Here is a 26,350-nt window from a genome sequence, read left to right on the forward strand (position 1 = left end):
CGTATAACTGCAACAAAGCAAAGTTTTCTTTGCATTTCGCTAGTTTAAAAAAATTCTGGCTCCATGGAGACCTTTATATCAGGGAGTTCCGGCAAGAAATTCCCACCACTTTCAACCCTGGTTATGCTGTACAGATTATACAAATTGTGATTTCTCTATTCCAGTCTTTTTAACCACTGTGCTGCAGAGTGTGCCGCGAGGCACTACTGCTGTGCGGCAGGACACTACTGCGCCATGGCGTGGTTTCTGGTGTGCCATAGAAAATCATCATTTCACCTAATAATTAAATTGTAATAAAGGTTGATGGTTTACCGCAGCACACGGGTTGAAAAACACTGCTCTATCCTGGTGATTTAAGATAACAAGCTTCACCAACCTATTTCCAACCTATTGACTTATTTCCAGTGGAATATAGAATTTGACAAGACTTTGTCTGCCTAGAATTCAAAAGGAAATGTTACTGTGGATACTCGAATCCTTATACATTGTCAAAACGGTATTTAAATGTACATGCCAACTGTATGTAATCCATTACGTGGGCGGTATTTCATCCACCTATTACATACAAGCCAACTTCTATTAGTTTTTGCTTTCCAGGTGTACAGCACAATTACAGTAATATTTGTTAAAGATCACTTCAAATCAGCAACAGATCTACCATAAAATGGGTAGATTAGTGTTTTTAGTCCTCATCTGGCTCCCTGAGGCCCTGACTGTGCAGTTTTTTCCCTGTCATCTCCATAATGGCCTGAACCTCCGGATCCATGTCCAAAACACTCTTCTTAGCGTGACCTTCCTCATCCTGAAACAGGAAAAAAGTGCATTGAATTACTTTTACAGGTTGCAAATTGAAACAGTACAACAGATTATAATCCGAGACATTACTACACTTTTTCTTTTCTAAACCATTTATCAATTTCATTATTATTATAACAATATTATTCAAGAATATTTACATACGTTGTTATTTATTTATTTATTTATTCATTTAATATTTTGAGATGATCTGTGTTGATTTGTGCGTTGTTTTAACACTAGCAGTATTAAGATCATTCTTGGCGTGGTGTCAATTGAGTGAGTTGAACACAGACACCCCTGGCAGAGTGACAGTGGTATGGAAAAGTATTTGAACGTTTTGGAATTCTCACATTTCTGCATAAAATCACCATCAATTGTGATCTGATCTTTGTCAAAATCACACAGATGAAAAAACAGTGTCTGTTTTAACTGAAACCACCCAAACATTTCCACGTTTTCATATTTTAATGAGAATAGTATGCAAACAATGACAGAAGGGGGGGGGAAAGTGAGTGAACCATCATATCTAATATTGTCAAGACGCAAGATATGAAGATTAAAGCTATTACGAGTCTTGACCAGCTGACCTCACTTGAAAATTAATGATGCCATCAACGGCAGGAGTCTCTACATGAATCTTGAACACATTAAGGATTATCTACTAAAGATAACAAGGACTCTGACTTTAATTTGCACGGATATAACATGACACAAATGAATCGGGCCTCTAAGGGGGGAGAGGGTGTTTCAATTATGATTGACAATCTCCTGGAATGTATTACAATTGGGCTCCTTATCCCCAATTGTAAAAACATAATTATCTGCTATGTCTACCGAGCTCCTGATTCAAATGTCTAGTTTACTGAGTATATGGAAAAGATACTGTATAAAACAAATAATAAGAATGTTTTTCGTTGTGGAGACATTAATCTTGGGATAAAATATGTACAACATGTTGTTTGATTTTCCTCATACATTCATGTCTGATGAAACTGTTACAGTGATCTTTGTGTGCGCCAATTGTTGTCACCATGTACAACTTAGCAATGTATCCCTTTAAGAGACTTATAAGAAAAGCATTTTGAGTCGCTACTCACACCATCTGTGATAACACATAATCACTTTTGCCACACACGTAGCCACAAAAAAATGTTCCCACAGCAAACAGATGCAAAAATGTCAGGGACATGACAAAGCCATAACCTTGCACGCCCTGAAATTAATCGAGCTGCATGACTGGACGCTGAGTTACTAAACCCAGATTGTTGATTGTGTTATTGTACAGTTTTGTGGCCATCTGATGTATGTCCCATGTCTGAATGTGCGTCTTTAGTTGTATGGGGGACGGGAAACTGATAAGCATATGGTTCCTCCTGTCCACCTTTGTCTTCTTCTTCGGTTCCTTCGGGCAAATCATATCACATTTTGTAATATTCAATGATTGTCAATGATACCGATGATGATGACAATAAATTTCATTTCATTTCAATATTTTGTGGGCCACCTCCCTTTGGCAGCAGTAACTTCAACCAGACGCTTCCTGTAGGTGCAGATCAGTCTGGCACATCGATCAGGACTAATTTTGGCCCATTTTTCTCTACAAAACTGCTGTAGTTCAGTCCTGAGTCCTGTCTGGCATGAATCGCTGTCTTTAGGTCATGCCACAGCATTTTAATGGGGTTCGTGTCTGGACTTTGACTTGGCCACCCCAGAATGTGTACTTTGTTCTTCTGAAAGTATTCTGAAGTTTATTTACTTCTGTGTTTTGTATCATTGTCTTGTTGCAGCATCCATCCTTATTTTAGCTTCAACTGTCTGACAGACGGCCTCAGGTTCTCCTGCAAAACATCCTGTTTGAATTCATTCAATTGATGCAAGTTGTCCAGGCCTGAGGTAGCAAAACAGCCCCAAATCATGATGCTCCCTCCACCATGCTCCACGGTGGATATTAGGTGTTGATGTTGGTGACCTGTTCCATTTTCCCTCCACACATGACGTTGTGTGTTACTCCCAAACAATTCAACTTGGGTTTCTTCAGTCCACAAAATATTTTGCCAAAACTTGTCCAAGTGCTTTTTTGCGAACATTAAACGGACAAAAAGTTGTTTTTTTTAGACTGTGGAGTCCTCCCATGAACACCATTCTTGGCCATAGTTGTACATATAGTTGATGTGTGCACAGAGATATTGGACTGTGCCAGTGATTTCTGTAAATCTTTAGCAGACACTCTTGGGTTCTTTTAACCTCTCTGATGCCCCTTTCCCACTGAAACTAGTGAGTCAACGCGCGGTTTTTCCAAGCCGATGCAACCCACTAGCAATTGGCATTTGGCACCTTTCCCATTGACAAAAAAGCCGTGTCTTTTTAATTATTTTTTTCACCCGTCTAATCCCCCACCCCTCCTCAGCCGTGCGTAAGGTTACGTGACGTCACCCCGCTAAGATCAACGTCGACAAGTGCGACCGAATTCATTCAGTTCAAGGAAGTAAACAATGCAGAGCATTATGGAAGCCTCCTTTCCGTTTGTGTTCTCTGTTTTCATGCTTTTTACTGCCCTCAAAATGGTCGAAATGCGACAAAGGATCAACACTCTGCTTGTGCTGAGGCAATGTAGGCGACGCGAATTCTTCTTCTTCTATTAGCTTTGTTGTTAGCATCGACGTAACTACGGTTGTGGGGCGTGTTAAATGGGAGGCGACTGGCATGTTGTTATGACGCATCATGTAAGAGCCGACGTCACCACGTACATTAGAGTGTTGACTGTTGACCCGGGGTTTTGCTTTCACACTGCATGACGATCAGAGCTGAGGTGATTTTAACGTGGGTCGCTTGGCGGGTTGATTGACACGGGTCGAGGCGGGTTGCTGCACCTTTCCCACTGCCACCAAAAGCCGATTGTTAGTGGGTTGACACGGGTTTTTTGGCCAGTGGGAAAGGGGTATGAGTATTCTGCGCTGAACTCTTGGCATCATCTTTGGTGGACGGCCACTCCTTGGGAGAGAAGCAACACTGCCCAAATCTCTCCATTTGTAGACAAATTCTCTGGCTGTCGATTGATGAACATCCAGACTTTTAGAGATGGTTTTGTATCCTTTCCCAGCTTTATACAAATCAACAATCCTTGATCGCAGGTCTTCAGACACATATTTTGACCGAGCCATGATGGACATCAGACAAAGCTTCTCATCAACACAATTCTTACCAGCTGTGTGTTTTATAGTGAGCAGAGCAGCTTTAAACCACTAATCTGTGATGGGGCACACACCTGACTTAAAATTTTTGGTAAAAATTGGTTTCAATTGCTCTTAAAGTCTGCTTAGGCAGAGGGTTAATCACACATTGTGAATATATGATGGAATCAGGCGAATGTTCATCTCGTTCTCGTGTCCTCAGACAACAACTGGCAGCCATTTCGTAATGTTTTAGTCTCCCAAGACACGTTTTCAGTGCGTCATCGTAACGTCATCGTCAAAAAAAAAAAATTTATTGACAAAATATTTTGTTATCGTTATTGTTGATGAAAACAACACTACTCCGCATCCACCCAGGCCATGCACATCACAACTATATACGATCCTGGTGTAGTAACCCACCGATGGGGGCGTATTGTTTCTGTATTGAACGCACCAATAGGAGTTTCGGGTTGCCACATCTTTGCGGCGCCGACAGTAGTCCTAGTGACATTACAATACGTTTCTGCTGAATTTTATTTTGTGCGCTGAAAATGCTGAGAATTGCGCACGAGCGCAACTTAGAGGGAACATTTCCCCTCATTAATATACAATTCTAAGAAAAATTCTGTTTATAAATCATAAATTGATTCTTTAACAAAGCAGTTTGATGTTGTATTTGATACTATTTTTATTGAGATAATGAAGCTCCTACCTCCTCCGGCTCATACGTCTTTCCCACTGCCCACACTTCCACGGAGTCCAAAATAAAGTTCTCGTCCCCTGACAGTTGAGGGCTTCCAAAGGTTGTGCACTTTGGCCGCGCACGGCTGTGACCATGTCCAAAGTCACTATCTAACCACAGCCCGAAGTAGCTGTGCTGACCGCCCATCCCCTGATAAAGAAAACAGGAAAAAAATGGCCAAAACACATTTTAAATACACGATATCATTTGATTTTTACAATGAATTTTGCTTGATTTAAATGTCAAGCAAGGACTTGAACTTTCTTTGCATTTGTTGACCCTTTACTTGAAATCTTTGAAAATAGTAAAGTTTATCTTTTAAGGTCCGTTTTGTCTGATTTTGCATGTCTTTGATGTTGCCTTTACAGTAGGCCTGTCGCGATAACTAATTTTAGTGTGGGATAATTTATCTCATAAATTATTGCGATATACAATATTATTGCGCCCCACCCCTAATTTTTAAAAAAAAATTAATTCAAACCGATTTACAATAACACAGTGGGAATACAGTATATACAGTATTAATGGATCAAGTACACCCATTTAAACGCGATAAATGTTCTCTTAAATTCAAAAATACTTTTAAGAAATCACAACTAAAAACAATAGACCATGCCTATTTTAAGTAAAATACAACAATATTAATACCGCACAGAAACACTGAATAAAATGTCTTTTTGAAGAAATTAAATTGCACTTAATAACTTAAGCATTTAAGCCAATGCTATGGCGCTCCATGTGTAATATTCTGATTGTATGTTTTCCGAGGCACCCTGAATGGTGATGTTGTTTTGTTCATGTGACGCGGCAGAGAGAGAGAGAGACAGAGAGAGAGAGAGAAATAGTGTCGTTCGCGCCGTGTGTTAATAAAAAACACTGTTGTCAGCACGTCGTGTGTTTGATATCATTGGATAATAGGACACTATACAGCTTCCTCTTTAAGGCTGTCCTTATAATGATGATCTGCTGCATCATAAATTACTTTGTGACTTTCCACCTCCAGGATGGAGGGTTCTTGTACGCTGGTTAAACCGTGAATGACCAACTGGGCTGTTGACTCCAGGCCTGGCTCCTTGACGACTGTGTCTCCGGCAAAAATTAAAAATAGCTTAAACCATCCGGCGGGCTCCGGCACGATGGAGAAGGTCCGCAGTCAATCCGGAGCTATTTGAATGCATACACTGCACTACCCTCCCCACACAATCCCATCACGGTGCTGAGTAATGGCTGCCAGTCGGGGACCTGGCAGCCACAGTAATAGGATGGTAGGGGTGCCCACACTTTTTCTCTATGGCGTGGCTCCTGGGGCGTGGCCTCCCCTCTGCCTGAGCTGCCGGCCGTGGAAGTGGGGGGAAGTCATGGCTCTGATCTCGTGTTGCCCTGCGGCGGCTCCTCAGCGTTCTCCTGCTTCCGCCTTTCCCTGTCTTGTTTGCCTGCGTATCCGCCCTGCGCTCTGGCGCGGGTCGCTGACTGGACGACGGTGTATTGGCTGGATATCGCCTGCTCCTGCGGGGGGGGCCCTACCCTGGGCTTGGTGGGCCATTGGGGGTCACGCGATGTGCCGTGCTAGCTACGGCTCGTGGGCCGGGTGGGCTGTAGGGGTTGGTGGTGCGTCCCCCCTGCCCCCCAGGTCAGCTTGGCGTCTGCGTGGCTATCGCATGTTCGGTGAGATTTGCGCATGGCTGGATGTGAATGGGCGTGCTTGGGTGGAGGTCCTCAGTGCCGGGATTGGCGATGGGGCTGCGTAGGGTGGGTTGCCGGTGGGCTCACACTCACAAGGGATTCAAACGATGACTGGGTTCTAGATCTAGGCTGATTTGAGTACACTACACCCCTCCCAATCACTTAACTTCTAGCCTCCCCCACCCCCCTCTCTTTCCCAGGTTAACAGGCACCCCACATGGTGTCAACCAGAAATACGTTTAGCTGACGATAACACCAACATATTCCTGGTTAGTGTAGGAGTTCAATGTATTTCTTGTTGTTGTTTGTCTTCCTTTTCTTTCGTTTCTTGTGTTTCTTTTTTTTTTTGTTACCCCATAACCCCTTCCTGTTCACTGCTTTGTCATAATAAACGAAGTATGTTGAATGATCACAATGGGAGTATTTCATACTCTCAATGTGAAACGTTAAAACTGTTCAGACAACTGTTCTGTCATTCTCTCCCTCTTGTCTTCTGTTCCCCAATAACCCCTTTCTGTTGGCCACTTTTTTCTTAATAAACGAGATATGTTGAATGTCACAATGGGAGTATGTCATACGCCAATGTCAAAACATTAAAACTGTTCAGATCAACTGGACACTCAGACTTCCATTCTCGGTGTCAAACAGCTGAACAGGACACTATTATTAAAAAAAAAAAAAAAAAAAATTTTTTAAAGAAAGAAAATTAATTGTATGTATAATCCGTGATAAGGAGATGGGTGCAATACCTAACCTCACAAAGAGCTATCCTCCAAACACTTTTGTGTTAGATGATATACATATATATATTTAATATTTTTACTATTTTATACTGTTGGTCTACTGTATATAACCTGTTTTGACAATAGAATGAAGAAAGAACAAAAACGCTGATGACCATACGTGCTGGTTCTTTTGAATTATCAAATATAATAGTATTCATTCTCATTTCTTTCTGTTGAATGTTTATCCTAACAAGTTGAGTAAATACTATCAAGCTTCAAAACATTTCGTCGAGCATGTTTGGTTGTCAACAGGACATCAATATTCCAAATTTTGAGCAAAAAATCTGGATTTTTTTGTTTTTGTTTTTTCTTTTAGGGTCCAAAATGTTGATTATAATTGGTCAGTGAAAAAAACAACAGTTTGGACATGGTGTCCTGAAAAAAGGAAACCAACCAGGCCATTGTGAACATTTTTTTTCTTTGAAAGGCAACATCAAAGGCATGCAAATTTGGACAAAATAGGCTCAGGTGTTAAAGGGTTAATGATAGGGCTGTGCAGTAGTACCTCGAGATGTGAAAGCTTCGGTTCAAGAAAAATTCATTTTACAAAAGGTTTTTTGAAGCTTTTTTCACTTCATATTGCAGAAAACATGCATCATAGATAATTACCGCTTGCAGCAATGTAATGTAATTCCGTGTGAAACAAAACAAAATATACACACCACAAAATGCAACACTATGCTTATGTATATGAAACAAAAGAACATACAGTAACTTAAATGCAATGCTTTTCAAGGCACAAACAGCTAGATGAAATAGCGAGCAATGCCTGCCGAAGTTAGATTGCCTTGTAGCACCCTGTGTTTGCTATGAGCTCGAGTAGTCATATGATAACGTCTGTAGAATGATCTGGACCCTGACAAACTAGTTACACTTAAGCGCTACTAGGGGGCGACAAAGCATTATAAATAAAGACAGGCAATCATGTGGTGTGTGTCAAGTGGACAACGATATCGACATCGGACATGAGCATTATTTTTTTTCTCTCTGAAATACTCCATTTATGTATTTTTTTAATGAGAAAAATTAAATTGATATTTTGAAAATCATCAATCAATTTTGATTAGAAAATGAAAGGATAAGAGGGGTCAAAACTATGGTCCCTTGTACATAGTTTGAAATATTTTTATTTAGTTTTTATAGTTAGTTTACATTTCAATTGTCTCGTAATGTTATATTTGAACAATCTGACACTTATAAACCTTTGTTATTTTACAATTTTATTTTTTGTTTTTGAAGTCGCAGCTAAAATTTTTCTTTTGAAGAGTTTGAGCTAAAACAAAAGCACCTAGTTATGTTTTTACTGTATTTGTACATAATATTACATTATTTCAATTATACATTGTGATATTTTCATGCTTGCCCACCATTTTCTCGATTTCAAGTTCCAAAACCCTTTGTTGAGAAATTTTGTAATTTTTATTTCAATAAATAGCAGATTTTTCAATTCGAATCTGATGATTTCTGCCTATTCTTTTAGGCTTATATGGTAATGAAGTAGTTACAGATGAAGTTATGCTAGGGGAAAAAAACAATAACAAGCAGCAAGGGCATGTTAAATAGTTCTTAAGTGACACAGAGAGGCAAAACAAAAAGTAGACTCCTAAAAAACAGCCCAAATAGGCTCAGGGCTTTAGTGGTTAATGAAAACATTTGCTCAAGTGCTTTAAAAACGTCACTCTGGGCACTTTCAAAGTGTCATGTAAATCTACTAAATGGAATATCGATAGATCTAATAAACTAAAGGAAACTATATGCTATGTACTGCTATCACAGAGTCCAAGTTTCAGTAAGCATTGTCAATTCTTAACTCACCAGTCCGTTGGGCATGGTCTGCTGATTCTGGTTAAGGTACATGAAGTGTTGGTTGTAACCTGTAGCTGAATAAACTCTCAGTCTGGGGAACACTGAAAACAGGAAACATCTGGAATCGCCTGCACAAGGTCCAACACACACACAGACAAAGCACAAATAAAATATGACAGGCAAATCATGAACTCACAATAAATTCAGTTACATTCTCATTATAAACCAGTCTTTCCTCACTTGTGCACTGGGCTGTTTCGTGATTTGATGTTGACCACAAATGGTTTAGGAAAGAAAATGTTCTGTTATATTACTGACTTATACAGAGCCACGTACTGTAGCTTTGAATTTTTTTCCCATTACAATTAAATCACAATTTTAAAAAACACATTTTGTGTTCACTTGGTTACTTTTGTTTCATAGTTCTATTTGTATAATTGTCTGAAAGGAGCACTGATTTACAGTAGGGCAAATAAGTATTTAGTCAACCACAAATTTTGCAAGTTCTCCTACTTGAAAAGATTAGAGAGGCCTGTAATTGTCAAAATGGGTAAACCTCAACCATGAGAAACAGAATGTGGAAAAAAAACAGAAAATCACATTGTTTGAGTTTTAAATAATTTATTTCCAAATTAGAGTGGAAAATAAGTATTTGGTCACCTACAAACAAGCAAGATTTCTGGCTGTCAAAGAAGTCTAACTTATAACAAGGTCTAACGAGGCTCCACTCGTTACCTGTATTAATGCCACCTGTTTTAACTCATTATCGGTATAAAAGACACCTGTCCACAAACTCAGTCAGTCACACTCCAAACTCCACTATGGCCATGACCAAAGAGCTGTTGAAGGACACCAGAGACAAAATTGTAGACCTGCACCAGGTTGGGAAAACGCTTGATGTAAAGAAATCCATTGTGGGAGCAATTATTAGAAAATGGAAGACATACAAGACCACTGATAATCTCCCTCGATCTGGGGCTCCATGCAAGATCTCACCCCGTGGCGTCAAAATGATAACAAGAACTGTGAGCAAAAATCCCAGAGCCACACGGGGGGACCTAGTGAATGACCTACAGAGAGCTGGGACCACAGTAACAAAGGCTACTATCAGTAACACAATGCGCTACCAGGGACTCAAATCCTGCACTGCCAGATGTGTCCCCCTTGCTAAAGCCAGTACACGTGCAGGCCCGTCTGCGGTTCGCTAGAGAGCATTTGGATGATCCAGAGGAGGACTGGGAGAATGTGTTATGGTCAGATGAAGCCAAAATACAACTTTTTGGTAGAAACACGGCTTCTCGTGATTGGAGGAGAAAGAATACTGAATTGCATCCGAAGAACACCATACCCACTGTGAAGCATGGGGGTGGAAACATCATGCTTTGGAGCTGTTTTTCTGCAAAGGGACCAGGACGACTGATCTGTGTAAAGGAAAGAATTAATGGGGCCATGTATCAAGAGATTTTGAGTGAAAATCTCCTTCCATCAGCAAGGGCATTGAAGATGAGACGTGGCTGGGTCTTTCAGCATGACAATGATCCCAAACACACAGCCAGGGCAACAAAGGATTGGCTTCATAAGAAGCATTTCAAGGTCCTGGAGTGGCCTAGCCAGTCTCCAGATCTTAACCCCATAGAAAATCTGTGGAGGGAGTTGAAAGTCCGTGTTGCCCAACGACAGCCCCAAAACATCACTGCTCTAGAGGAGATGTGCATGGAGGAATGGGCCAAAATACCAGCAACAGTGTGTGAAAAGCTTTTGAAGAGTTACAGAAAACGTTTGGCCTCCGTTATTGCCAACAAAGGGTACATAACAAAGTATTGAGACGAACTATTGGTATTGAGCAAAGACTTATTTTCCACCATGATTTGCAAATAAGTTCTTTAAAAATCAAACAATGTGATTTTCTGTTTTTTTTCCCACATTCTGTCTCTCATGGTTGAGGTTTACCCATGTTGACAATTACAGGCCTTTCTAATATTTTCAATTGGGAGAACTTGCACTTGAGTGGTTGACTAAATACTTATTTGCCCCACTGTACATTTCAATTTTTCATTGAATGGCATAAATATTTCAATACACTTCAATAAGTCAATGGCCCTATCGCAAAGCCCCGCCCCTTTGTAAAACTTGGTCAATCCAAAGCTGTCAAATTCTTTCAGTGACAGTGATTGAGTGAACGAACGATTTATGGATGATGGCAGGAGTTCAAATTTCTGAATTTGCACTACCACAGCTGGAAATAGTCCAGTTTTTTTGTTTGTTTGTTTGTTTTCTTTTTTAATGTTTTCTTTAAATGAATTTCATCTAGAAGCAGACAGGCCCCTTTCAGACTTACTGTATATCTCATTGTAACTGATGCCAATGTCGTTCCTACTTCAGTAAATAATAGTATGAAATTGGTCGACGCACAGCTCCCCTGCTCACCTTGAAACTGAGGCTTGACTTCCCAGCTGTAGGAGGCAAAGCCCCCAAAAATATGTCCCTTTGTGTCTTTAATGAGCAGCAAGGTCGGCCCACATTTTGTCAGGCCTGCCAGCATCCTTGTGAAGCTCTCACCATGCAGCAGCGTGGAAAACACAAGTCTCCAGGGTGCACTATATCTGTCCGGCAACTGAAATTTTAAATCAAATGAAAAAGTTGCATCATTATTATCCTTCTTCAAATAATTGGCTGACAAAAAATGTTGATTTTGTAAATAATGATTATGAATGGCTGTACCCTAACCTCTACCCTCCGATGTTAGTTAAAGCAAGAGTTATCACCTGAGAGTTCTGCTTAAGAATACAGGGAGTCCTCCGTTTACGATGTCTCAACCTACGACGTTTCGACTTTACGACGCCTGTGCCTCATCTGCCATTTAGTCCCCAGCACCGGTGTGTCTGCTTAGCTATTGCAGAGTGCTTGTCAGTGTTTGTGCGCCAAGAGTAGCTTTACCTTTGTCGCATCTCTGTGAATTGACCCCCCATCAGACGCACATTTTTTGAAAAATTATGTCATTCATTTGTGCTGAAAAAAAAATTCATTTGTACTGCTATCAGATATTCTCTTATACGTCAATCTGAAGTCAGCCAGCCCATTTTCATTAAAAAATGGCTAAAAGTGGTGTCAATCATTTGTCCTACGTCTGTGCTGTAAAAATTTTCGTTAGTGCTTTACATGGAACACGTGTTTCTACTTACAGAATTCTTAAGTTACGAAATTACAGTGGTATGAAAAAGTATCTGAACCTTTTGGAATTTCTGACATTCCTGCATAAAATACCCAGCAAATGTGATCTGATCTTTGTCCAAATCACACAGATGTAAAAACAGTGTCTGCTTAAACTAAAACCACCCAAACATTTATAGGTTTTCATATTTTAATGAGGATAGCATGCAAACAATGACAGTAGCGGGAAAAATAAATAAGTGAACCTTCTGCCTAAGGAGACCTAAGGCAATTTCTACCAAACATTTTAAGTCAGGTGTGTGCCTTATCACTGATTAGTGGTTTAATGCTACCCTGCCCACCATAAAACACACACCTGGTAAGAATTGTCTTGATGAGAAGCATTGTCTGAGTTGCATCATGGCTCGGTCAAAAGAGCTGTCTGAAGACCTGCGATCAAGGATTGTTGATTTGTATAAAGCTGGGAAAGGATACGAAACCATCTCTAAAAGTCTGGATTTTCATCAATCGACCATCAGGGAAGTTGTCTACAAATGGAGAGTTTGGCACTGTTACTACTCTCCCAAGGAGTGGCCGGTCACCAAAGATGACGCCAGTGCAGAATACTCAGAGAGGTTAAAAAAAATATATAATAATAATAACCCTATAGTGTCTGCTAAAGACTTACAGAAATCACTGGCACAGTTCAATATCTCTGTGCGCACATCAACTATTTAAAACTATGGCCAAGAATGGTGTTTCTGGAAGGACTCCACGGAGAAAGGCACTGCTGTCTAAAAAAACCATTGTTGCTTATTTAATGTTCGCAAAAAGGCAGTTGGACACTCCCCAGCTTTTTTGGCAAAATATTTTGTGGACTGATGAAACCAAAGTTGAATTGTTTGGAAGTGACACACAATGTCATGTGTGGAGGAAAAATGGAACAGCTCAACAACATTAACATCTCATCCCGACCGTGAAGCATGGTGGAGGAAGCATCATGATTTGGGGCTGTTTTGCTACCTCAGGGTCTGGACAACTTGCAATCATTAATGGAAGAATGAATTTAAAAGTTTATCAGGATGTTTTGAAGGAAAACCAGAGGCCCTCTGTCAGACAGTTGAAGCTAAAAAGAGGATGGATGCTGCAAGAAGACAATGATCCCAAACACAGAAGTAAATCATCTTCAGAATGGTTTCAGAAGAACAAAATACACGTTCTGGAGTGGCCAAGTCAAAGTCCAGACTTGAACCCCATTGAGATGCTGTGGCATGACCTAAAGACAGCGATTCATGCCAGACATCCCAGGAATCTGACTGAACTACAGCAGTTTTGTAGAGAAGAATGGGCCAAGATTAGTCCTGATCAATGTGCCGGACTGATCTGCAGCTACAGGAAGTGTCTGGTTGAAGTTACTACTGCCAAAGGGGGACGGGGGGCACAAAATATTAAATGTGATCGTTGACTACTATTTTTTTCCCCCTTCTGCCATTGTTTGCATACTATCCTCATTAAAATATGAAAACCTATAAATGTTTGAGTGGTTTTAGTTAAAGCACTTTTTTCATCTGTCGGATTTGGACAAAGATCAGATCACATTTGATGGTGATTTTATGCAGAAATGTGAGAAATTCCAAAAGGTTTAGATACTTTTTCATACCATTGTATGAGAGTGTGTGCGGGTATGGTTGTTTGTCTCCTTGTGCCCTGATGTTGACTGGCAACCACTTCAATGTGTATCCTTCCTACTGCTCATAGTTAGCTGAGATAGACTTCAGCAAACCCCGCGACCCTCATGAGGACAACCGACTCGGAAGATGAATCTATGAATGATCAATTGATGGATGGGTAACTCAAGTGTGACATAGACTCAAGAGCATAAAATACATAAGTTAACATGTTTCAGTCAGACACTAACCTGCGGAGCAAGAAACATGAGGGTGGGAATATCCAAGAGAGAGTGTAGATCTTTCCAAGATGTCTCCTGACAAGGAGGCAACAGAGGGAGGACTGGCCGCACATTTGGCCATACATTTAGTCCCTCAGCTACCAACATCTCCATGTACAAAGATATTTGGGGTACTCGAAAGATCCAGTCTTCTAAGGAGGCAACATCATAGTCTCCCTGTTCTTTCAAGAAAATGAAAGGTATTTTAATCACTATCAACTCAACTTCTCAACTAGGTTTCCACAGCACTCTAAAAAAAAAAAAAAAAAAAACTGTAGCTAACTATTGTTTATGTCAACAATGACGGAAAAAAATTGTCGAAGAACAATATTTTCATGAAGAAAACGAGCTAAAAATGTGTCTAGGGAGACTAAAACATAACGAAACGAATGCCAGAAATTGTGCCATAGTTGACAGGGGGCGCAGTCACAAAAACGTCCCACCATCACTCCCGGTCTCAGTCAATTTTAACTCCCACTTTTTTTTTTTAATTTACACCTTAAAATTGTTCATTAGGATTGTTCATTAATGGATTGTTGGGTGGTTGGGTTTGTGTTATGCATCCACTAGATGGAGTTGCGCTAAAGGAATCTCATGCAATGAAGAACCAATATTGATCCATATGTAAAGCGCATCGGATTATAAGGCACACTGTCTGCTTTTGAGAAAATTGAAGTCTTTTAGTCTTGAAAAATTGAAGTCTTCCGTATACCAGAAAATACGGTATATACAACTGTTAAAGTTTTTAATAAAAGTCCTGAGTATAAAACATAAAAATAATTTCTCAGTTCACAAATCAAAAGTCCTGTTCATTTAAAATTGAAAACAAAAACAAAAAAAAGTGCTGCTGATTGACATTTTTTTCATGTGGGCAAAGCGCTGATATAAATCGTGTCAATGACTCATTTATTATCTTTAAACAAACTAAACTAAACTAAACTAAACTAAACCTAAATAAGGGAGGGTAAGACTGTAATGATTCTGTTTTCTTTATCAAACACTTGTTGATATATACAATCCAAATTGAATTTCAAAGTAAACTCTCTTGTATGACAATTCAGTTTGAATGGGAGTTTGTGTTGAAATCTGTTATATGAATTAATTTATGTGTGTGGTTTCTTTAACAAAGAAATGAGACAACTTTATCATCTAACAATAACTCAAGTGCTAATATGTAGAGCTGGGAATCTTTGGGCACCTAACGATTCGATTACGATTACGATTCAGAGGCTCCGATTCGATTATAAAACGATTATTGATGCACCCCCCTCCTTTTTTTTAAATTTTTTTTAATTTATTTATTTATTTATTTAAATTTTTGTACATTAGTTCCAAAATTGTTCAAAAATACTCAGGCTAAACCAAACTACTATTTCAGTATCAAGTTAACATATAGCAGTAAACAAATATACAAAAATAACATTAAATAAAAAAACTCCAGTCCCCATTCTGTATCAGCAGCTTTAAACTACATTCAATTAATTTAATGTTGTGAATCAACCGTTAAAGTTGTTAAAATTGCTCCCGTTATTCCATAATTTCTGTTTTGTCTACTTTTGACATGTGAAAGTTTTAAAACTATTTTAAAGATAGATTCAAGTCAATATTTTACCGATTTAGGAGTATTTTAGATAAAAAGTTAATTAGGTTTGCTTGGAAGGTTCGCTACAACAGCATTGCAGGGAGGTTTACTGCTTTAAGATGGCGGCCGTTTACTAACGCCCGCATCTAGCTTTTTGCAGATGTGCTCTTACCGCTACCGAGTCTATAATCCATCTAGTCCTATATAAATGATATCTACCGTAACATTATGTAGCTTAGCTGTACTTGTAGCAGCTTTTCGGCACCAGTCAGGTATGTTGTTGTGTTTTTTTATCTCGTGGCATGAGTTGAGCTAGAGCCGTGAGTTGAGCGTTGGCATTACCCGAGGGGCCGGTTAATGAGAAGCATAATGTTTAGCTACTCCCGCTCCGTTCTGTCCCGAAGTCCGCGCGGCGCGCTGAGTGTGTTGTACTTCCGCTTTACTTGGCATATTTCAATAATCGGAATTTGGATGTTTGTGAATCGTTCTCGAATCTTCCACGGCCGAATCGCGAATAATCTAAGAATCGGAAATTTTGCACACCTCTACTAATATGCTTCTCCAAAACAAAATACAGTACAAACGGACACCACTGATTAGCATAATCGCTCACTGGCTTAGCGCTCAATGGTAAGTAGTAACATTTCCTTGCTGATGTAATTGCTGCATGAATTCCGATTTGGGAAACTTGACAGTTTAGACCGCAGCCACATTCTGGAAAAATGTGGCCCAGATCGGATTTTAACCACATACGAAATTGACCGTGATCGGATTTGAAGTGGTCTACTTTAACGCGACCTGTCCTGTTCAGACCGTCAAGTAAATGCCTCACTCGAGTTGGAAAAACACAGAAAAATCGGATATCTATTAAGAACTGTGGTATGAACCTAGCCAAATAATAGGAATAACCTCAAATACATATACATTTCTAATAAAAAATGCAAAATAATAATGTTCTATCAAAAAAGTAGTCAGTAACATTTAAACACCATGGTGTCTTTAGAATCACAATCAAACAATAGCAAAATGTTTACCTGTGGTTTTTAGTTCTGAACACATCTGCTCTGCTAAAAGTTTGACACCCTGTGAGACATCACCCATTTTCTCTGGTTTCCACCCCTGAAGGAGTTTTTTATGGGCAAGGATCTGAACTACAGCAGTGATCAGGTCCTGTAAGAACTATTGAGGGAAGACACATATGTAGGACGGAAACAACAATAATGATTTCTACTGACCTACACTCACCTCTGTTACTTTCTCATTGGTGACACCCTTGTCACAAGGTTCATTTTGGCACATAAACATGACAAGAGGAGCTCGTTCTTCAGCAGTACCCCGCAAGGTGTCTGCAAGGAAGATGACCAATTGCTCTCGATGCACTCCTGACGCGGCAGATGCACCGACTTTGCCGGCTGCCGTTGTTGCCTCACAGGCAATACTACACATGCACCGGTATGATCTCCTTACCATGGAGTCTGGTGCGAGCATGCACATGGACGACTGGGAACAAAGAACAATCAGCAATTGCATGCGAAAGAATACAGCATTTATTTTTATTTTTTTTGCTGCAATAAGACAATTTACTTACAGAAGTGGCTAGTACGGCATCATATTTACAGTGGTACCTATACTTATAAAATCAATTGGTTCTGGAAGTAGTTTTGGAAACTGAAAATTCCATAAATAGAGACACGTTTTCCAAGTGAATGCCCTAATCTCACAAAATTTAGACATCTTTTATAAAGCATAAAATGCATCAAAACATGTGACAAATACATGTTCCAATAAGATTATTGTAAGAAACACAAAAAGAGTTGTGCATAATGTAAAAAACAAAGAACAGAGTAAAGAATAACTTAATTAGGGTTGCAGCTATAGATTATTCAGGTATTCGATTAATCAATTAATTAGTTTGAATAATTGACTAATCAGATTACAAAAATATAATAGGTTGCATAATAAATGCTTGCAATAATATTAATTTTGGCTTGCTAAGATTACACGTTTATAAAATTCCTGAGTGTGTCTTCAAACTATGCAGATTTGCACGTTCATTTTTTTTGTTTTGTTTTTACGGTGCTCTTAACAAATCGTTACAACACATATTCCCACAAAAAAAAACTGCTAAATATACATCTAAATTACAAATGCACATACATATTAGCTCAAACAAAAACACACCTTATATTGGTCTTAACAGGAAGCAGCTGGATTCAACCATGTTAGACAAGTTAGAGCATATTGACTGTTGCCATTAGAGGGCAGTGTATCCACCCAAATCAATAAGACTAAATGCAACACTTTCAAAACAAACCATTATTATGTCACTAATTAAACGAATCCTCGAAGCAAAGCACTAGAGGGCGGCGTACACATATCTGTACTCGGATCAATCAATACTGGCTTCAGGTCTAGGTACTTACGTGAAAGTAACACAAAAAACACAAAATACCCTTTAAATACAGTATCTCCAAACATTTATTTGATATTGTTATTTTCACAAGGATCCATGACTGCCACCATTGTGTGTTTTTTTTTTTTTTTTTCCCCAACTCACAACAGTATGAGCTCAGGCAGCTTTTATTTTGCTATTTCCAGTCCCCAGTCATTTGAATTTGCATATTAGCTAAATATTTAGTTTCACCCGTTTCAATATTGAGGATGAAGGTATAAGATTTAGATATAAATATATTATTTAGATTTAACATTCAAGATTTATATTTAAGATTTGGAATTAATGTTTAATGTATATATTTAAAATTTAGATTTACGATTTATATTTAAGATTAAGGATTTATAGTTAATATTTAGATTTAAGATTTAACATTTAGATTTAAATGAACTATTTATTCTTTAATTATTTAGTAGTTTTCAACCTTTAAGTGTAACATTTACTATTTAGTAATAAATATTTAAGTTGTTAAATATTGTTGTAAATGTGCAAAAAAGAGTGACTCTAAAATTTTCAAAACACATTTTAAACACTGTGCTAACTAAATAAGACAAAATGTTGCCCTATTCTTCGGCTTGTGCCGGTTTACAAATGGCGCCCCAAACCTCACCTCTACAACCTCGATTAACCAGGAAATGGTGTCATGCCGACAACTCAAGTCGCCTACATATATTAATCCCAAACTCTTGTATTTAGTGCACAGCCATTTATAATATAATACAGAGCATTAGGAGTTTTACGGCAGACTACAGTGATTTCCCTGGCATTAAACACATCGTCTGGAAATGTAATACCTACTGATTTTCCATTAAGTTTAAGAAAATTTAAGACTTTGGTTATCCGTATTTGTTATTTAACACATTTGAAGATTTCTTCAAGGACCCGCAGGACCCCTGAGTTTAGGCCTAATGAATGATTCAAATGTTGCTCTTGTTTCAATTTGGTTTTACCCTTGTTATAAAAATGTAATGTAGTGTTTTAGTAGTGCTTGCAACAATTTAGGTGATTTACATGTAAAATGTGGTTAGATATACAAAAAAAAAAAACATCATGATATGAAAGACACTTTTTTTGGATGACTATATTTACTTGAGTAATATTATTTTGAAGTAACGCTACTCTGACTTGAGTAAAAGTTTTGGCTACTCTACCCACCACAGTTCGTATGTATAGTACTACCTGCAGCATCTCAAAGGTGAGAGTGTTTCCTGTTATCTTTTGGCCCCCAAGACTGCCCCTCAGGCGGTCAAACACTCCTTCAATCACCGGCCGATCTTCAGGACGGAAGCGAGACAGTCGCTTCTGCACAACCGCACTCTCTGCGTTACCCATGGTATGCTGGCAGTGGGTCACATCAGTGGCATTATGCTTGCACTCTGCAAATTAAAAAACAGAAATAATTTTGGGTCAATCTCATTTTGTTATTTGGAAACTTCTCGATCCTTGTTGGGCTTCCGCATTCTAGAATGATCACTCGAGAGGAGCAAGAAAGAAAATTTATTTGAAACTTTGTGCTTCTGCGACAGTTTATATTAGCGCCTCCGACCAGATATGCAGCATTCGAGAAGCTCACCAAAGGAACTAAGAAGGTACACCGGCGTATTAATGTTTGGTTTGAATGTGAATTGCAATGTAAAGCGCTTTTTAACATGTCTGTAATAGGACAAGAGCTACAATATTTCTCACGAACAAACTGAATGAATTTTGTGAAGAAAAATGAAAATGCCATTCATTTTCAATAATTATCAATCCATTTTTGATTAATCTGTAAATACTGACTCATCCACTTTTGTCACCACGATCTATGAATCCAGTGGTGTGACCTCAGCGGGCGACTGAAGGTAACACCGAAAGCAAAATTCTTGGCCAAAAACGAATATTGCTTTTGGCCGAAAAACCCAAAAAACGAAAGGCCGAATAATACGCATGTATTAAATTATTATTTTTATTATTATTATTTCACGATTAATGCCCTTTGCCTTTTCTTATTTTTTTTTTTTTTAATGATCAGGCGGAAATAAAATATGGTCCCTTCTCACAAGTACACAAACATCTTCCAAAATGTTCCACAACCCTCGAGGCGCGACTAATTTCAATTAATAATAATATTAATTATGAATTATTATTAATAATTCATAATTAATTTTAAAGAGTAAATAAATTGTAAAATTAAGATTTCTTTATTAATAAAAAAAAAAAAAAAGTGTTTGTTGGCTGTCACTGAGTAGCATTTGCGATTGCTACACAAAAATAGCAATGTAAATTGCCCCCAAGAACGGTTAGAGACGTGAGACAACCAGAGGATATAATACCGTATTGGCCCGAATATAAGACGGTGTTTTTTGCATCGAAATAAGACTGAAAAAGTGGGGGTCGTCTTATATTCCAGGTCTAGACATTATACCCATTCACGACGCGAGATGGCGCCAGATATCATTGAAGCGATGTTCTGACTAATGACAGCTACTCTCAAGTTTAACCAGTTTGCATTATTTTATTGCAATGTTTTTCCTTACTCAGATTTGTTTCAAGACTACAGTTACAGTTAGACTTCACTTTGATGGTTAATGCAGTTATTGCAATTTTGTTGTTTTATCACAATAGATTGGTTTATTTACATTTCAAAAAAACAGAAGCCATTCATTTACGAATGTGATTGCACTTTGGTTTACATATTTAAATGTTCAGAAATTAAGACTTGAATGAGGCAAAATAAGATGCTTTTTCTCTCAAATGTATTGTTATAATCATTTGTTTCTGATGTAGTGTAATTATTTTATGTATAAAAATTAATTTGTTGTTCAAAAAGTCGTTTTTCAATCTTGAGTCTTGAAGAAGAGAGGGTCATCTTATAATCAGGGCCGTCTTATATTCGGGCCAATACGGTCTATAAGAAAGACAGGGCATATGGTGGTAAAGGATAGCTTATTGAAACAGGAGAATGTCATTGTCAGTGGCGTAAGGCAATGCACAATGCTTTTTCCTGCCTTTTTCAGCCTTCAACACTCCTTCCATCTCTTTAACTGAACTTTTGTATGTTCTTCCACATCTTTATCAGTGACGTTTGGTACCAGGGACATCATTTTTGGACAGACATTGGTAGGTTTAGCCATAGGTGGAGTTTGACTTTTTTTTTTCTTTGATTGAAATTTTTTTTTTTTTTTTTTTGATGCAACTTTTTGGATTGAAGTAATGTTGATTTGTGTTTAGGCCACATTTTGGCTGGGACGTTTTTGTCTTTATTATTCAATCAAAAAAATAAGTTGCTTCATAAAAATATATATTTTCAAAAAGAAAAATCACTTCGATCAAAAAAAGAAAAATTTCAATCATAGCGAACCTTTTTGAATGGGAAAAAATATTCGAGATTCAAAAATTTGCATTTGAACACTTAATTTTTCATTGAAAAAGTTTTATTTGATTGAAGCAATCCTTTTTGTGTTTGACCCATATTATAGGTAGGACATTTGTGTCTAAATCATTTCAATCCCCAAAAACGTTACTTCAATAAAAAAAAACATTTTCAATCAAAGAAAAAAATCATTTGAAAAATAAAATTCCCCACCCCTAATTTTTTTTTTTTTTAAGTATATACAAAGAAAATGACCGTGTAAGGTGCTAGTCACATTATCTGTTCGAAAAATAATTTGGACCCATTATAAAAATAGATTTTTTTGTTCATTTCATTCATTTTTGTTGCAGTTTTATTGCTCTACAACTTATATATACACTCACCGGTCACTTTATTAGGTACACCATGCTAGTAACGGGTTGGACCCCCTTTTGCCTTCAGAACTGCCTCAATTCTTCGTGGCATAGATTCAACACGGTGCTGGAAGCATTCCTCAGACAATTTGGTCCATATTGACTAGGGGTGCACGATATCCATTTTTTGAAACCGATATCGATAACCGATAATAAATATATAATTTTTTGAATGTATATTCACCAGTTTTTGAACACCTGGAGGTTAAAAAAAAAAAAAACAACAACAACTAGTTAACACAGTCAACACAGATTTTTGCCTTTGACCTCACCAGATTTTTCGTAATGACATGAACATTATTATGAACAAAACAAAGACAAGAACAGTCTTGACTTCAAATAAAGTGCCAATATTTATTTTTTCAAATAAATATAATTTGAGTCAATCACAATCAATTAGTCAAAATAATTGAAGATGTGTTTTCTGACTAATGAGCACTGAACTACAACATAAACCCAACAGGTATTGTGCTTTATCATCAGAAAAAATATTTGGTCCTACAGGAGAGGAGACAGCTGTGGTCTTGGTCCATGGAACAACTTTCTTAACCTGGGAGACAAGTTAGGACAGCAAGCCTATCAATAACCAAAAGGCCTCTCAATAACTTACTAACTTATAACTAACACTTTAAAATGCAAACATTATATAGTAAGTAAGGTTCATCACTCATAACAAAAATATGTTAGAGCAAAAAGGATTAATGGCTTACCTTATAATAATATCAATCTTTAAAACACCATCAAAGTGATTGTCATCTTTTCAGCGGCTTAAGATACCGCTAGACACCGCACTGTGTAAGTGAATGAGTTTGTGAGCAAAACAAAAAATAGATGCAGCGAATTATTTTGACCAGCAGGTGGCAGCAATGCCCTGCAAATGGTCAACTGATTTCCCATACTGGTGTGTAGCGCAGCACAGTACATACAGTATTATCGGTCCTATTAATAATGTTATTGGATTTATTGAGATGACGTCATAATTCCTATTATCGGACCGATAATTATCGGTCCAATAATTATGGTGCACCAGTAATATTGACATGATGGCATCACACAGTTGGTGCAGATTTGTCGGCTGCACATCCATGATGCGAATCTCCCGTTCCACCACATCCCAAAGATGCTCTATTGGATTGAGATCTGGTGACTGTGGAGGCCATTTGAGTTCAGTGAACTCATTGTCATGTTCAAGAAACCAGTCTGAGATGATTCCAGCTTTATGACATGGTGCATTATCCTGCTCAAAGTAGCCATCAGAAGTTGGGTACATTGTGGTCATAAAGGGATTGACATGGTCAGCAACAATACTCAAGTAGGCTGTGGCGTTCCAACGATGCTCAATTGGTACCAAGGGGCCAAAAGAGTGCCAAGAAAATATTCCCTACACCATTACACCACCACCACCAGCCTGAACCGTTGATATAAGGCAGGATGGATTAATGCTTTCATGTTGTTGACGCCAAATTCTGACCCTACCATCTGAATGTCGCAGCAGAAATCGAGACTCATCAGACCAGGCAACGTTTTTCCAATCTTCTATTGTCCAATTTCATGAGCTTGTGCAAATTGTAGCCTCAGTTTCCTGTTCTTAGCTGAAAGGAGTGGCACCCGGCATGGTCTTCTGCTGCTGTAGCCCATCTGCCTCAAAGTTCTACGTACTGTGCGTTCAGAGATGCTCTTCTGCCTACCTTGGTTGTAACGGGTGGTTATTTGAGTCACGGTTGCCTTTCTATCAGCTCGACCCAGTCTCGCCATTCTCCTCTGACCTGTGGCATCAACAAGGCATTTCCGCCCACAGAACTGCCGCTCACTGGATATTTTTTCTTTTTCGGACCGTTCTCTGTAAACCCTAGAGATGGTTGTGCGTGAAAATCAAAGTAGATCAGCAGTTTCTGAAATACTCAGACCAGCCCTTCTGGCACCAACAACCATGCCACGTTCAAAGTCACTCAAATCACCTTTCTTACCCTCGGTTTGAACTGCAGGAGATTGTCTTAAACCATGTCTACATGCCTAAATGCACTGAGTTGCTGCCATGTGATTGGCTGATTAAGTGTTAACGAGCAGTAGGACAGGTGTACCTAATAAAATGGCCGGTGAGTGTATATATGTATAGACCCTACTCACATGACGTCACAACCACGCCATATTGTCCGTCACCTCATCGTGTTGACGCATTACCGCTACGTAAATTCCTCCTATTATGGCGTGTTTTTCTGCTTGTTAACATTAATAATCAAAATGGTGAAGGCGTGTGTGGCGGTTGACTACAATAACAGAAAAGATAGACGGAGAGACTTTTTGTTCTACCGTATTCCGAGAGACCCGGAGAGGAGAGCGAGATGGACTGCTGCAATTCGACGAGAAAACTGGGCTCCAAACAATTACCACAGATTATGTAGTAGTCATTTTATATCTGGTAAGATGCATTTAATATATATTTAGAGGGTTTGGGGCTGACAACCACAATTGAGATCATTGCTAGGCTAATCGCCGACAACATACACGTATGTATGTAATGAGAGTGCTATCGCTAAACCATATAAACATTAAAAGCCCTAGCTCCATTGACAAATGACATGAAATACATTCGACTTGACAGTTGATGTTAGCAAGAACAAAAGATTTTGAATTGAAAATTTCGTAACTCACCTTTCCAAGCACAAGATAAGATTCCTGCCGAATTTTCGTGGACGAGGACCTGTTTCACCCAACCAGCAACGAAGTATTTATAAGCCTCCAAGCTCTTAAAAGTTTTTCAAACTTTCGTGAGAATAGGCTGATTTTGTGTGGACAAGATAGTTGTACATATCAGGGTAGCTAGCAGATGTCAGGCAAATACGGCGGAGACAGCGGGTCGAAAAACATCGATTTAGGCATCAAATATGGATCTGGCGAATGGATAAACTGAAGCTTTTCCACATAACGCCTTTTATGCAACGCATCAAGTGAGTTTACGGCATCCGAAAGCACCGGGTCTTCCATGAAATGCATTATAAATTGCTCGATCAATTGAGACCATTAATAATACAGACACAAAATGACTGACAAAGGGGCGGAACAATACAGCGATCACGTGTTTTTGTGACGTCGGTGGGTAGGGTCTATATGGGAAAGTCAATTTCATGCAATGGCACTTTTCGGCCACCGGGGGTGGTGGCTGCCCCCCCCCCCCCCCCCTTAAAATCCGCTTATGGGTTTAGCTCAGTAAACATCTCGTTCGTACACTACTTCCACTCATTTACTATTGGGGACAAACGGGAGGTTGACGCGCCAAGCTACAATTGCTAACGTCATGAATATTAATGAGCAAAAGTGACGTCTTGCTTGCGGTACGCCATTCTAGTTGTTTCTGGGGAGTAAATTTTGGCACCTGCCTTGCTTGCCTTTCCGTGTGCCCCGCCTCTGGGCTTAGCAACTGTAACTAAGAGGGCGAAGCTTTTGTAAAAGGTCAATTGGGATGATTGTCACAAGGTGTCAAGATGTCTTTGGATGATAATACATAAACCAAGGGGGGGGGGAACAAGAGTTGAAGAAATAGGAAACTCAAGTTTCCCTGAATGACTCTTCTAAAACGTGCTGATAGTAAGGGTAATGTATTGTGACAACCGACCACGTCCTTCCCTATTAGTCAAGAAATGCTCAGTGGTGTGGATATTCAAACGACTTCAAAACAATGGTTATGTTCTTTTTTTGGCATGTGGCGCAGCATCTAGCCTTTGTATGCAGGAAAGCCAACTGTCAGCCTCAAGGACAGTCGAGCTGTTCGAGGAAGGTGACCACAATCGAAAGCGAAAGTATGCCGCAGCCAAGAAAGAGGAAGGTTGCAGTCGAAGTAGATGAAGACGCACTATGAATGTACACCAACCTTCAGGCAAATTCAGCTGGCTTCTCGTCCTGTACTCAACATCGACTCAACTGAGCGGAGTGCTCACAGACACCTAAACGTAGCATAAGGAGTTTCACATCGCCGCCATACTGGATGGGGCACTTGTGACAAAAGTCATCAACGGACATAACACCACTGCCACCTTGCGGATGGAGGGGATAAACCTTCCAAAGCGTGTTAACTGAAGTTTCTCAGTTGCTGACGTGGTGGTGACGTCACTTTGTGACGTAAGTATCGTCACTCGCAACATGGCTTCCAAGCACAGCGCACCTAAGTCCGGCGGAAAGATTGTATTTAATTCAAACTTTAAAAGAATTGAATATAATTGCTTGCTTAGACGGGCGTAAAACGAGGAACAGTGAACTATTTAAAAAAGTTCACGAGAGGTTACACGAAGCCGGAATAGACCGGAGCGTTGACCAGATTAGAAACCGGTGGAAAACCGGCTACTACAAGGCAAAAGAGCAAAACAGCAGAAGCGGATACGACCCCACAAACACAACAAGTGGGTTAAAGTTAAAACAGCAGCACTCCGACGATCGATCTCCATGTTTTGCAACGTGACGCTTTGTTTTGA

At 39.0% G+C, this 26,350-nt stretch overlaps 1 protein-coding gene across 2 annotated transcripts; it reads right to left on the reverse strand.

Moving 5' to 3' along the window:
* Positions 1-35: 35 nt before the first annotated feature.
* On the reverse strand, positions 36-26,350 carry meak7 (MTOR associated protein, eak-7 homolog). Of its 2 annotated transcripts, none has more exons than XM_057836925.1 (9): positions 25,753-26,350; positions 19,299-19,495; positions 16,913-17,167; positions 16,702-16,846; positions 14,056-14,267; positions 11,415-11,601; positions 8,997-9,115; positions 4,684-4,863; positions 36-802 (listed from the first exon to the last, which is right to left on the reverse strand). In XM_057836925.1, the coding sequence occupies exons 2-9, from the start codon at positions 19,449-19,451 to the stop codon at positions 683-685; spliced, it is 1,371 nt and encodes a 456-aa protein (XP_057692908.1). In that variant the 5' UTR covers positions 19,452-19,495; positions 25,753-26,350; the 3' UTR covers positions 36-682. The 2 variants fall into 2 exon arrangements, with proteins under 2 accessions (XP_057692908.1, XP_057692909.1); XM_057836926.1 differs by lacking the exon at positions 25,753-26,350 and adding an exon at positions 24,537-25,746.

This window comes from Corythoichthys intestinalis, chromosome 5 (genome assembly GCF_030265065.1).
Source record: "Corythoichthys intestinalis isolate RoL2023-P3 chromosome 5, ASM3026506v1, whole genome shotgun sequence".
Taxonomy (NCBI): domain Eukaryota; kingdom Metazoa; phylum Chordata; class Actinopteri; order Syngnathiformes; family Syngnathidae; genus Corythoichthys; species Corythoichthys intestinalis.

Coding starts and splice junctions, on each gene's coding strand:
- meak7 (XM_057836925.1), bottom strand. CDS start 19,451: ATGGGTAACGCAGAGAGTGCGGTTGTGCAGAAGCGACTGTCTCGCTTC. Junction 14,268..16,701: donor TTCAGAACTAAAAACCACAG/GTAAACATTTTG, acceptor TTTTCTTGAAAG/AACAGGGAGACTATGATGTT. Junction 9,116..11,414: donor AGTCAAGCCTCAGTTTCAAG/GTGAGCAGGGGA, acceptor GACCTTGTGCAG/GCGATTCCAGATGTTTCCTG.